Below are 12,023 nucleotides of genomic sequence, written 5' to 3' on the forward strand. Positions count from 1 at the left end.
ATGACCCAGTGACGGATTGTGTAGCGCAGCAGTTACACCACCTGAACTCTTTCAAATTTCCTAGAAATAAAATCCCACATAGCATCACTTTGGTTCCCCGAATGAAAATACGCTCCGGTCATTTATCATCATTAACTGATGTCTCTAAGCCTATTAAGTATAAATGCCATCTTTGATTAGGCGCAGCATTTACAGCCATGAACTAATTAGTGCAAGTGAAGCAGTTTGAATGATGACAAAAATATATTTATGACTACAATTTCTGAATCATTTACAACACTTGATACCAAAAAGAAGTGAGGAATCTCTCCTCAGAAGAATTTAGTGACAATACTTACACAAAATACAAAAACTTGATAGAATTAATAGAAAAGCTATCAAAGGAATAGTGAAGGACAGAGATAAGTCGTGCTGTCAGAAATACGACTTTAACGATTTTAATGATAAATTCCTTGTTTGAGTAATTAAACTCAGTGGCTGCAGAGTCGCGCGTCATTACAGACTGAATAAAACGTAGGATTCTGGGTACTTTTTCACTGTTACTTGACCTTTGTAGATGAAAACACACAAATAGCTGATGTGAAAACAAAAATGGTATTTGGCATTTGAACAGTCTAAAACCTGACCCTGACCGAGGACATGGAGTTATTGATGTCTTAGAGAAGACACATCAACAGAAAGGACAATAACTGTCTCCCAACTAAACAGGACTGACTGCTGTAGTGAAGATGTCATTGTGATGCACAAAGTGCTTCCTTAAAAAAAACACACACACACACACACACACACACACACACACACACACACACACCTTTCCCATCTTTATGTTACAGTATAGACACTTATCTTTTTTTTTTGCCTTAAATGCACTTTATTGACACCTTCCTATCGACGTGCGTGTCACAGCAATGGCCTCCCAATTTGTCACACATTTCCTAAGAAGCCTTTTTTTTGTGCCAACTTATTCAAATTGCATTGTGACAGCGCGTTTTTCTAGAGTTTTCATGGTTTCACTGTACTTCTTATAATTCTTAAAGAGTTTGAAGATCTACAATATTTCCACAAATACTTTTTACTTTTTATATATATATATATATATATATATATATATATGCAGGGAGTGATGTAGTGATGCAGCTGTTGTGTCATTGTGAGTCAACCTGGAAAAAACTGGAGAAAAATAATATGTCTGAGGTTTTTTTTTCGTTTTTTGCCATGTGATCAAAACATCACACTGCAGACACAAAAAAATATCAGCGTGTCAGGGATTCTGTCAGCGGATTAGTTCTGTGTGGTTGGTTGCCAAAAACATTTTTCTGTTTTGTGTGAATATGGAAGAATGTCCGAGTTTGGGTGAGGTGTGTGTGGAGACCAAAGAAAAATGGGCTTTATGTTACCTTTAACTCCTAAACACAGGCCAGGAATGGCAATACAACGCAGTTTCCTTTGAGGAACATGGTAGCTGAGTGTCATGAAGCTGTGTGATTACATTCAATGCACACAGACCCAGAAGTCAGACTGAAGGCAGGGCTTCAGTTTGGTTTCTAGATTCATTTGTCTGAGTCTGAGTCATTGCTTGGTTTGTAATATCTCAGCAGGCTTGCTTGTTTTGTGCAAATAATTGTCCCAAACCTCAAAATGATTAAATAGTAATAATGAATTGAAATTGTAAAGGTGACCCAAAGAAACGTTTGTTTAGGTTGAAACCAGGAAATTGTTGATATTTTTTTTGCATGAAACAGCTTAAAAATAAGAAGAATCGCCTCAGCTCCAACGTTAATTTAGAACAAAATCATCGCAATTATTTTCGCATGTGTTTGTGTGCGAAAGTCTTCATAGCCCGTCTGCACGCTATGAACATAACCATGCGCAGGGACTATACTTCACTTCTTCAGGCCGTCCCCAGTCAGATGTGTTGCTCAAAGTTGGACTCCGCCGTGCAGACTATCAATGAATGGACGGAGTGACTGTTCAGCGGCTCTGCATCTTTAAATCCGTCCGCTCCTCCCTCCGCTGTGACAAGCCCGCAGCGCCTCTTTAACGCGTCCAGTGGAAACGGCAAACCAGAGGCGCCGCACGGGCCCCGCATGTCAGATGGTAACAGCGACCATGGGCTTTGGATCCCGCAGCCGGTCCGGCTCAGTCTCCCTCAGACCCTGATCCGGCTTCTCCGGGACCGCCTTTGCCGCTGACGCCTGGAAGTTGGAGCGCGCCCCGGCGGATGGACGTCGATGGACTGGGATGAAAGCTCCACTTGTGTGGGACTGACGGAAGGAGGGAAAGAAACCTCTGCATGTTCAAGTTTCCTGCTCCGGCCAGAGGGGCATCGGTGCGCGCGTGGTGGATGTGCGTGGAAGTGTGTGTTGGGTGCGTGTGTGTGCGCGCCCGCAGCGGCAGGAGCGGCAGGAGCGGCAGGAGCGGCAGGAGCGGCGGCGGCGGCGGCGGCCGCGGGAAGGGAAGTTTAGCGCCGTGATTTTTCTCCGTTTTCTCCTCCATCCCGTCGTGTTCGCTCGTTTCGCAGCGGGGGGCGCGCGGATTAACGTTTCCCCGATGAAAATTCATCCTCCGTGGAGAGGCTCCGCGATCGTGACCACGATGATGATGATGTCGAGTAAGAGCGCGGAGTGGCTGCAGGAGGAGCTGGAGTCCGGCTCCGGCTCTCTGCTGCTGCTGGACTGCAGACCTCACGAGCTGTACGAGTCCTCGCACATCGAGTCGGCCATCAACCTGGCCATCCCGGGCCTCATGCTCCGGAGGCTGAAGAAGGGCAACCTCCCCATCCGGTCCATCATCCCCAACAACGAGGACAAGGAGAAATTTGTGAAGCGGTGTAAGACGGACGTGGTGATCCTGTACGACGAGGCGACCTCGGAGCGGCAGGAGTCCGGACTGGGGAGCTCCGTGCTGGGGCTGCTGCTGCAGAAGCTGCGGGACGACGGCTGCAAGGCTTTTTATCTGGAGGGTAAGATCCGGATCCATTCAGCTTCAGGTCCCAGGCTTTTAATTCATAAAAAAAACAGACAACTCTCAACTCTCGCAGTTGATGGGAAATAACAATCAAAAATCTGATCCTGCCTATTAAATGAATTTCCAGGCGTCTTTTAAAACACACATTAGTTTGACTGAATATCACCGCAATCACCTTTATTTGGTAAAATAAAAAAAAGACTTATAGATGATTAAAGTCTTGAAAATGTATTAAAGTGTCAGTGTGGCGACACTTCGAATAAATCCAGCTGTCATCGTTTGACTATAAAGTTAGTCTTTTTATTCAGGCAGCGACACTTTTGTCTACTGTAACGAAACAAAATGTTACATTTTCGGATATGATAACAGATTTGTTGTAACAACACATGTGTGCTGATGTGAACTTTGTTCCGATCTCACAAATAACCACTTATATTCAAACCTTTCTCTGGAAGAAAGAAACGCGTGAATGAAGAAGCTGTCGTTGTTGTCCCGTATCTGGGGATTAAAGAGTCCATGTTTTCAATGAAATGCTGTTTAAAAAAAACAAAAAAAAAAACGTCCCCGCCATGTTGTGTGTTCCTTCAGGAAAAGACAGGCGTGTTTTTTTTTTTTTTTTTTTGGTTTGTTTGTTGGTTTGGTTTTCATGAATGAACAGGAAAGCGGGAGACGCACAGCGAATTATAATAAAAAGGAAATGTGTTTATAGCAGTCAAATACAACATGAGGGACACTCTGAGGATGTTCTGCGAGTCTGATTCATAGAAAACCATAGAAATGTTTCACCGGTTTCACAATCTGAGCTGCCATTCACAAAAAGTGCACAGAGCAGACCGAGTCCTGCTGTCAGGGGCGCACATCTGTCCACTCGGTGTTTCACAATCTCACGGATGTCAGCGTGCTCTCACATTGTGCTTTTCTCAGTTATAACCCCATCCCATCATTTACACTGTGACTTTACCGTCATGTGATTCACGTGCGTGTGAATAAAACCGGCATACTTCTTCATACGATCTTATTAGAATATGCATTGATTGTGGCGACAGGGGTGTTTTATCCTTCATAGGTGTCTGTGTTTCGTTATTGATGATCGATGACCACCATTGCTTTCTTCCTTTGCAGTCTCTAATATTCATTGTGGGTTGCGTGTCTCATGCAGACTTGACACTCAGCTTCCATTTTGTAGGTGCTGAATTGCACATTTCGCCACAGATGCACAGCAACCTGCCTCCCTCTGGGTATTTATGTACAAGGCACGTCAAAGATTGACCTTTTCTTGGTTTCCTCCTCCTTCTCCAGGGGGCTTCAACAAGTTCCAGTCAGAGTACCCTGAGCACTGTGAGACCAATTTGGACTGCTCCTGTCCCAGCAGCTCCCCACCAGCCTCCGTCCTTGGTCTGGGAGGACTTCGCATCAGCTCCGACTGCTCTGACGGGGAATCTGACCGAGAGCCGGGCAGCGCCACGGAGTCAGAGGGCAGCCCCCTCCCCAACAACCAGCCAGCGTTTCCTGTCCAGATCCTGCCATACCTTTACCTGGGCTGTGCCAAAGATTCCACCAACCTGGATGTGCTCAGCAAGTACAATATCAAATACATCCTCAACGTGACGCCCAACCTGCCCAACATGTTTGAGCACGAAGGTGACTTTAAATACAAACAGATCCCAATCTCTGATCACTGGAGCCAGAACCTGTCACAGTTTTTCCCCGAGGCCATCTCATTCATTGGTGAGTAGAGGTGAATGTTATTTCTGTTCAGACAGACATTAAAATATTCATGTTTGAGGTGTAGAAACCAGGCAGGAGGGTTGGCTCCTCTGCTTCCAATCATTTGAAGAATCATCAAAGTAGTTGTCAATGAATGAATTTCAGATATTGAAATCATTGATCCATCGTTTTGGCAGAATTTATATTAGGTCATTTACTTTGTTTGGTATCCACTATTAAAAAAATATTTATTTTTTTTGTTTTTAATATATAAAATCATATGTGGGAAGTTTCTGTTAAAATTTGGGGCTTTGCTCAGCTGCACTTCATCTATTCATGATAAAGTATGGATTGAAAATCACTCAATATAAAGCAGTCTTGAATAAAACATGCTAATGGATTTTTTGAGAATGAGGTCATGCTGAAAGCACATGAACTTCATTCCTTTCGAAGCTGTTTCACAGTATTCTACATCATCTCGTCTCGTTTTCAGCGTTTCCCTTCATTCCTTTTGACTAAACTCCTGAAGAATAAGCGAATACTCCCTGATGAGTCAGTGTGGAAGCCTTGATGTTGGTCGTAGATTGTCCAGACCCCCCCCCCTGTCATTTCTTTTTTCTTTGGAGTAATGTTTCTTCCTAGGTGGGAGGAAGTGTGACATATGCCAGAGCCAGAGGTCGTGGCAGATTTGGGTCATTCTGATGTTAAATGGAGCTGTCTGGCTGGCTGTAATGTTCAGGAATTACATCAGATCTTTTTGGTAACAGAAGGGTAATTACAGGTGAAGGAGAGAAGCTCAGGCTGAAAGGGAGACCCAGATGTGACCTTAACACTCAAACGTTGTAAACTCTGGATTCCTTAAATATCTGAAGGCATTGTTGGAGCATGTTTTTTATGTATTCAAGAATGTGAGGAAGGAGGGATGTTATCGCGTCTGGGAAATGGAAGGCTCTTGCCTCGCGTTGTATTTAAATCTCGCATAACATGACTTTAGGTCCAGTATCTGAAAACCACTTTACCTTCTGGTTACTTATTCGAGTTCTGAACCTTTTATAGTCAGGGTTAATTCTCACAATGATCCTTTTTTTTTTTTTTTTTTTTTTTTTGCCCGTCCTTTTTATCGATGAAAGCGAGAACACATCACATATAAATTTAATTTGGCTTCTGCTTGGCAGCCTTAGCTCTTGAGCTAACTGACCCCAATCCTACAACAAGAGATGCAGGCAGAGTGAATGAGGCGGGGCACAGAGAGGCAGAAAAAAGGATGTAAGAGGAAGAGAAGGAAGGCGAGAAGAAAGAAAGAAAGAAAGAAAGGAAAGGAGCACTTAACTCTCGCTCTAATGGCCTGTAGTGATGCAAGTGCAAAGGCTTGAAACTGATAGAGGGTGGATGGATGTGGCCTTTTAATAATGTAAGATGTTTTTTTTATTAATTTTTCTTCTTCAGACCGAGAGCTGGACAGCAGAATGAGAGGTGACTTTCTGCTCTCATTGAGAAAGGTTATCCGAGACTGCACATGCAAAAATATGATTATATTTCTTGAAAGGAAGATGAACTTTTCCTTTGTGGTGTTCTTCACCGGAACATGCTGGTGTTACACTATAAACCACATGGAATCAGGTCAGGCCGTAATTCAGTATTATTCACAAAGACCACTGATTCATCTGGAATCACAATTTTTCACAACAGCAAGTGACGCCTACTTATCCAACGCAATCCAAAGAAATAAAATCACTCAAGCACAGAAAAGCAGTGAATCCATACGTCTGCAGCGATTAACTTCATTTTTCATTCAGAAAATGATGTTTATTGTCGCCATCGTTGCAGAGTACATTTTTGTCAGCTTGCGGTTGATTTTAGGGCTGAGACAAAAACGTATTTTTGCTCACTGAAATTGTAAGAAAAAGGTACTTTCTAGGGGAGCAAGCAGATGCTTTTAGCTGATGTGAGTTGTTTTACCAAACGATGACAAATTTGCGATGGCATACAGTGGAGAAGTACCGAAATGATTCCCGTAAATATTAGATTTTTTGTTGTTTTTTTTCTTCAAAAAGTGACGAATTGTCGCTGGTTTCAGTTCCACATCCTCGATGATGAGCTCATTCTTCTGATTCTAATTCCTCCTTTCACTGCCTTTAATGATGGTGAACATAACTGTTTAAATTTTGCGATCACACATCCCACATGTTTCACACATTTGGAGAGTTTGATTATCTGGAACAAATCCAGCTCATTACTTTGATGGTTTTACATGTTATCCAGCGTTTCATTTATATTGATATAATAAGTTTCAACCAGAAAGGCCAATGAATCACAAATGTTCAGATGCTTAATTCATATTAATATAATTATTATAATTTTTTTAATACAAACCAAACATTTCCTGTTTAATTTTGACTTCCCATGTTAATATGGATGAAAATGACAATTGAATGACAAGTTTGAGATCATAAAATCGTCTCTGGAATTGGAATTGGAAGGCGATGATGTATGAAATATGCGCTTTCACCTCTTATCAACTTTCTCATTTATCCTCACTCTCTATTGTCATCTTTTCCTCCTCTGTCCGCTCATCTCCTCCACAGACGAGGCACGTTCAAAAAAGTGTGGCATCCTGGTCCACTGCCTGGCCGGGATCAGCCGCTCGGTGACCGTCACGGTGGCCTACCTGATGCAGAAGCTCAACCTGTCGCTCAACGATGCCTACGACTTTGTTAAACGGAAAAAATCAAACATTTCTCCCAACTTTAACTTCATGGGCCAACTCTTGGACTTTGAGCGGACGCTGGGCCTCAACAGCCCCTGCGACAACCACTCGTCCTCCCCGACGCACGACCAGCTCTTCTTCACCACCCCGACCAATCACAATGTGTTTCAACTGGACACGCTGGAGTCCACATGAAAATCAGAAGGGGTACTGTCCCTTTTTCTTTTGTGTGTGTGTGTGGCGTGGTCAAGACGGTGTTACAATGGCAACAAGCGGCTGCACTGGAGGAGAGTAGCCAGTTTTAATGAATGTTTTAGCCTCCTGAGGCTCGTGCTCTGACAGGCTGGCCGTGGAACAGCGTTGAAAGGGGAGGCCACAGATGCCACGTTACAGGGGAACTGACAGACGGGTTTACAACAGTGTCCTCCTCAGAGTTGACTGAATGAAGAGGAAGCGCACTGATCGACTTCTTTTGCAGGAGAAGAAGAGGGAACTTCACTGACTGAGAAACTTAGCAAAGGTCACGTCAGGAACGACAGCTTCATACAAAGATCGGAAAAATCTACAGCGTTCGATTTGTGAGATGACAGCGTCTTCTCTATCTTACTGTCTCGGCTCTTGAGCTGAGCTGACTGGTGCCAAGTGGAGAATCGGGGTTTTACTCATAGGAAATCTTGCTCTACTGAATGTAGAGTTTTTAAAAACCAAGGAATTAACACACACACACACACACACACACACACACACACACACACATACACACACATAAAAAGTATGTATGTTTGTACTGTACGTACTGTCTGTATGTGCCAGAAAATGTATGGGCAGTGTTTAACAAATTCAATATGGCTATATGCATTTTTGTAAATTTTTGTGTATATTTACGCACAAATCAATACCTTACATACATATATATATATATATATATATATATATATATATATATATATATATATATATATGCATAGAAATTTTATCATTGTCCAAAAACAAAGTAATCCAATCCAGTAATGGCTAAAGAGATTGTCAAACTAAAGAATAGGAATGGGTGTGGTGACACCAACAAAGAAACGTAATTGTGATATTCTTAGTTGTCTCCTGTGCCCCCCCCGTAGGTTTGTATGACCTAATGCAGTTTGCACAGTGGTGTAGCCATTGACTTGCTGGCACTTGAAGCCAGTGCTGGAAGCAGGCAGATAAAGAGACATTCAGAGAAGAGGAGGAGAAAGAGGAGAGGCCAGTCCCAGGCTGCGACAAGTCCCAACAGCTGCAGCGTGCAGTGGGGAGGGAGCAGGAACTGGGCCCTGTGCAGAGGACGAGGTTCAGGGTTCAGGGTTTGGTTAGAAGACAGGCGGTAGATAAGGCTGAGCGCAGGGTGAGGAGCTGTGTTAAAATGCGATTGGGTGACGATCATAAAGTAGTAATGTTCCCAGTTCCTATTGCCTTCCCCATTTGACTGCTCATCTAGTTGCCTAAAGTGTTGAGACGTTGAGAGTTGTTTCAGTCATTCGTGTCATTTCAGTTGAACTCCGAGCTTCCTGGATTATTTCGTCACAGTCTGTTGTTTTACTGGTAATCTTTGCCAAACAGGTTTCTAGCAGCTCTGACTTTTGTGCTTTGAGGTCGAGACTCTAATGGCACACTGTTGTTGGTGTTTAGGGTCCAAAAGTGGCGCTAACATTTCTGAGAAGGTTTTTTGGCAGAGCGTCTTAGCAACCTCGAGAAAAGAAGTGCCTGAGCACTCTTTTATTACTTACACTGCAAACTCCTTTTTTACCCAAAAGCAACTTCTTTGCTTTGGTACCATTTAGGACTCAGATCGATACCAAAAAGTGACTCTGCGACAAAGACCTGTGATTGTAACCTGGTCTTTGTTTTGGGATGCTGGTGTGGTGGGCTGGGACTGGTCTCTGCGACAGACTGCACTTAGCTAGTTAATAGCATCATGTCCCCTAACTGCATGGGAGAATATAAAAAAAAGCATCTTTCTGCAAATCACCCATTTCATCAAAGAAACTTTTGATTCACCCCTAAGCCTTGGGTATATTACATGAAAGATATATTAAACACAAATGTATTTTGTGTATGTGCGTGTGTGTGTGTGTGTGTGCGCGTGTGTGTGTATGTGCGTGTGTGTGTATGAACACACACACACGCACATTACAGAGCTAATAATAAACAGATCCATATTATTTTGTATACCTGAGCATGCTGTGGTACTGTATGCTCTTTAACATTGGACGTAACCACGGGTTGGATGTTGCTTTACCAAGTTGGAAGAGGAATGATGAGGACAGTTTTTTTAACTGCTGTTGTTGCTTAACATGGCGGCACACAGCGTGTGGTCAGGGAGCTTTCTGAGACCTTGTCCACATTCGTAGCACTTAAACCATTTGCTTAATATGATTTGAAAAGTGTTAAAAAAAAAAAAACAACTAAATCAAAACAGTAAAGGACATGAGGAAAAAATATTCCCAAAACACATTTTACACTCTGCTGCAATCATTGTCTTCTTCTTCTTCCTCTTGTCAGTAGAAAGACGCTGAAGTACGGTGACTCGAGCGGGTCTCATGCAAAGAGATTTCATACGCATATCTTCAGTCTTATTCTGGGTTTGTTTTCAAAAGTGAACCAACTCTTCCTATTGGATGAACATGGAATACATTTTAACAGTCTGAGGAATGCTTCATGTAGCTCATTAGCATAATCAACACCAAAATTACCATACAAGGCTTCCTTTCCTGCTCCATTTATGGGCAAGCTTCATTTCCAAAAATGCCATTATGATTAAAAAACTATTACTACAGTTAGAGATGTAATTAGATATGTGATATTAAGTTAGCTGCCAAAAAACGTCTTTGTAATGCAAAGTGGTTCCTTGAAATGAACACTACAATTGGAGGGAATTATAATAGGAAAAAAAGACTTACGTTAAATTGCCCATATAACTGTTGCATGAGGCCCATTGTTACATTACCAATATTTGATTTCAAATCAGAAAATGTGGACAGGGTCAAAAAAGAAACTGGAACTGGTTTTCAGAGGGGACAGCAGATGAATCTGAACAGGGTTGGTTTTAGCTGGCCTTACATAATCTTTCTAACTTGTTTCTAATGCTGACTGTTCAATACTCTTTGTATCTCACTTTAGAAAAAGCGTTGTGTAAAAAAATGAAACATTTGTTATATGTTATTTTAATCAAAATATGGTAATAATAGATGGCAAGCTGTCTTTTTACCGTGACGGGTCACACGAGGTCCTCTTTGTTACTCTGCAATATATCAAAACACCTTTTTTGCAGTATTTTGTAGATCCAAGACCACAACATTTTTAAATTCTTCTTCTTTTGTACTATATCTATTCTATGATTATACAAGATCCAGCTCGATTTTGGCTTGTGGACTGAAGTAACATTTCACCTGGGGTGTCCAAAATGTAGGGCCACCGTGCCCACTAAAACCTTGAAGAGGCCCTCATTGACACACAAACACACACACACACACACACACACACACACACACACACACACACACCGACAGCTTGACACAGAGAGAGCTGTGGTTCAGCATGCCAGTTAAGTTTCACAATAGACAGTTACACCACCCGGCTTAAATAATGACAAGGTCTTTTAATGTCTTGTTTTGATATAATGTGCTCTATGCTATTCCTGTGGCCTTTCAATATGAATATATATCTAAGTATATATATGTTATGAATTTATATGCAAAAGTTCCTCTCCTGTTATAGCATCAGAAATGAAAATAATACTACCATGCTTGAATAGACTTCCTTTGTCTGGAGTCATATCCCACTTACAATAAGATAAATGTTAAGGACTTGATCACTTGCACCCTAGGACTGAAATATATTTCAGTACGGAGCTTTTCTATTTAAAAAAACAATATGGTTGATTTCAAGCTGCTTTCTTGTGTTTTTGTGTCTTTGTAACAATGAAAGAGAAATCAAGTCTTTTTCTCTGTTTGTAAATTTGCCAGATCACGGGAACGGCAGTTTCTGTGTCCTTAAACCTGTAGCTACATCTTGGAAAGAATGTGCTCTGGAGGGAAAGACCCGACTGAACGAGGGGAGAGCTAGTGGTGGCGGCGTAAAATACAAAGTGAAATGAAAAACGTGAATGATTTAAAAATGTTACCTCAATGAGGAATTTTTCAGGGATTTTTTTGACAATGCATCTTGCATCGTGTTACAGCTTCAAACACCTGTTGAATAGCTGTTTTGTATTGTGCTGTAAACAGTTTTTAAAAAAGATGCAATCTGTCTGTGTATAAAAACAAGGGGGCATGTCACCCAAGGCAGTTTCACCTTTCTGTCTTCTGAAGGAAATACGATTGACCCTATGTATTGTACAGTATATGGAAACAACTCAAGACATGTTTATACCGCAAATAAATATTGAAATATTTTTTTCTTTACCACTCGGTTTCCTCTAATTTCTTACTGCAAAAGAACCCTTGGCGCCGGTCCCAGTCAGTCCAGGAGAGTATGTGATCGATTGACGAACACACTGGCAGCTTATATGGTTCAGCAGTGTCACGGGGTCATTGTTGGAGTTGTTGGAGTTGGTTTAGCAGGTTATATTGGAGGGCAGACAATAAAAAAGAAAAAGGGTGAAAACTGACTC

At 42.0% G+C, this 12,023-nt stretch overlaps 1 protein-coding gene across 2 annotated transcripts; it reads left to right on the forward strand.

Moving 5' to 3' along the window:
- Positions 1-2,028: 2,028 nt before the first annotated feature.
- On the forward strand, positions 2,029-11,814 carry dusp7 (dual specificity phosphatase 7). Of its 2 annotated transcripts, XM_029502365.1 has the most exons (3): positions 2,038-2,962; positions 4,267-4,695; positions 7,260-11,814. In XM_029502365.1, the coding sequence occupies exons 1-3, from the start codon at positions 2,551-2,553 to the stop codon at positions 7,574-7,576; spliced, it is 1,158 nt and encodes a 385-aa protein (XP_029358225.1). In that variant the 5' UTR covers positions 2,038-2,550; the 3' UTR covers positions 7,577-11,814. The 2 variants fall into 2 exon arrangements, with proteins under 2 accessions (XP_029358226.1, XP_029358225.1); XM_029502366.1 differs by lacking the exon at positions 4,267-4,695 and having other exon boundaries at positions 2,029-2,962.
- The last annotated feature ends 209 nt before the right edge of the window (positions 11,815-12,023 follow it).

This window comes from Echeneis naucrates, chromosome 5 (genome assembly GCF_900963305.1).
Source record: "Echeneis naucrates chromosome 5, fEcheNa1.1, whole genome shotgun sequence".
In the NCBI taxonomy this organism is placed as follows: Eukaryota; Metazoa; Chordata; class Actinopteri; order Carangiformes; family Echeneidae; genus Echeneis; species Echeneis naucrates.

Bases quoted from the DNA above. Each gene is read 5' to 3' on its own strand.
- dusp7 (XM_029502365.1), top strand. From the start codon at position 2,551: ATGAAAATTCATCCTCCGTGGAGAGGCTCCGCGATCGTGACCACGATG. The intron at 2,963-4,266 runs GTAAGATCCGGA...CTCCTTCTCCAG, and splicing joins CAAGGCTTTTTATCTGGAGG to GGGGCTTCAACAAGTTCCAG. The intron at 4,696-7,259 runs GTGAGTAGAGGT...TCTCCTCCACAG, and splicing joins CGAGGCCATCTCATTCATTG to ACGAGGCACGTTCAAAAAAG.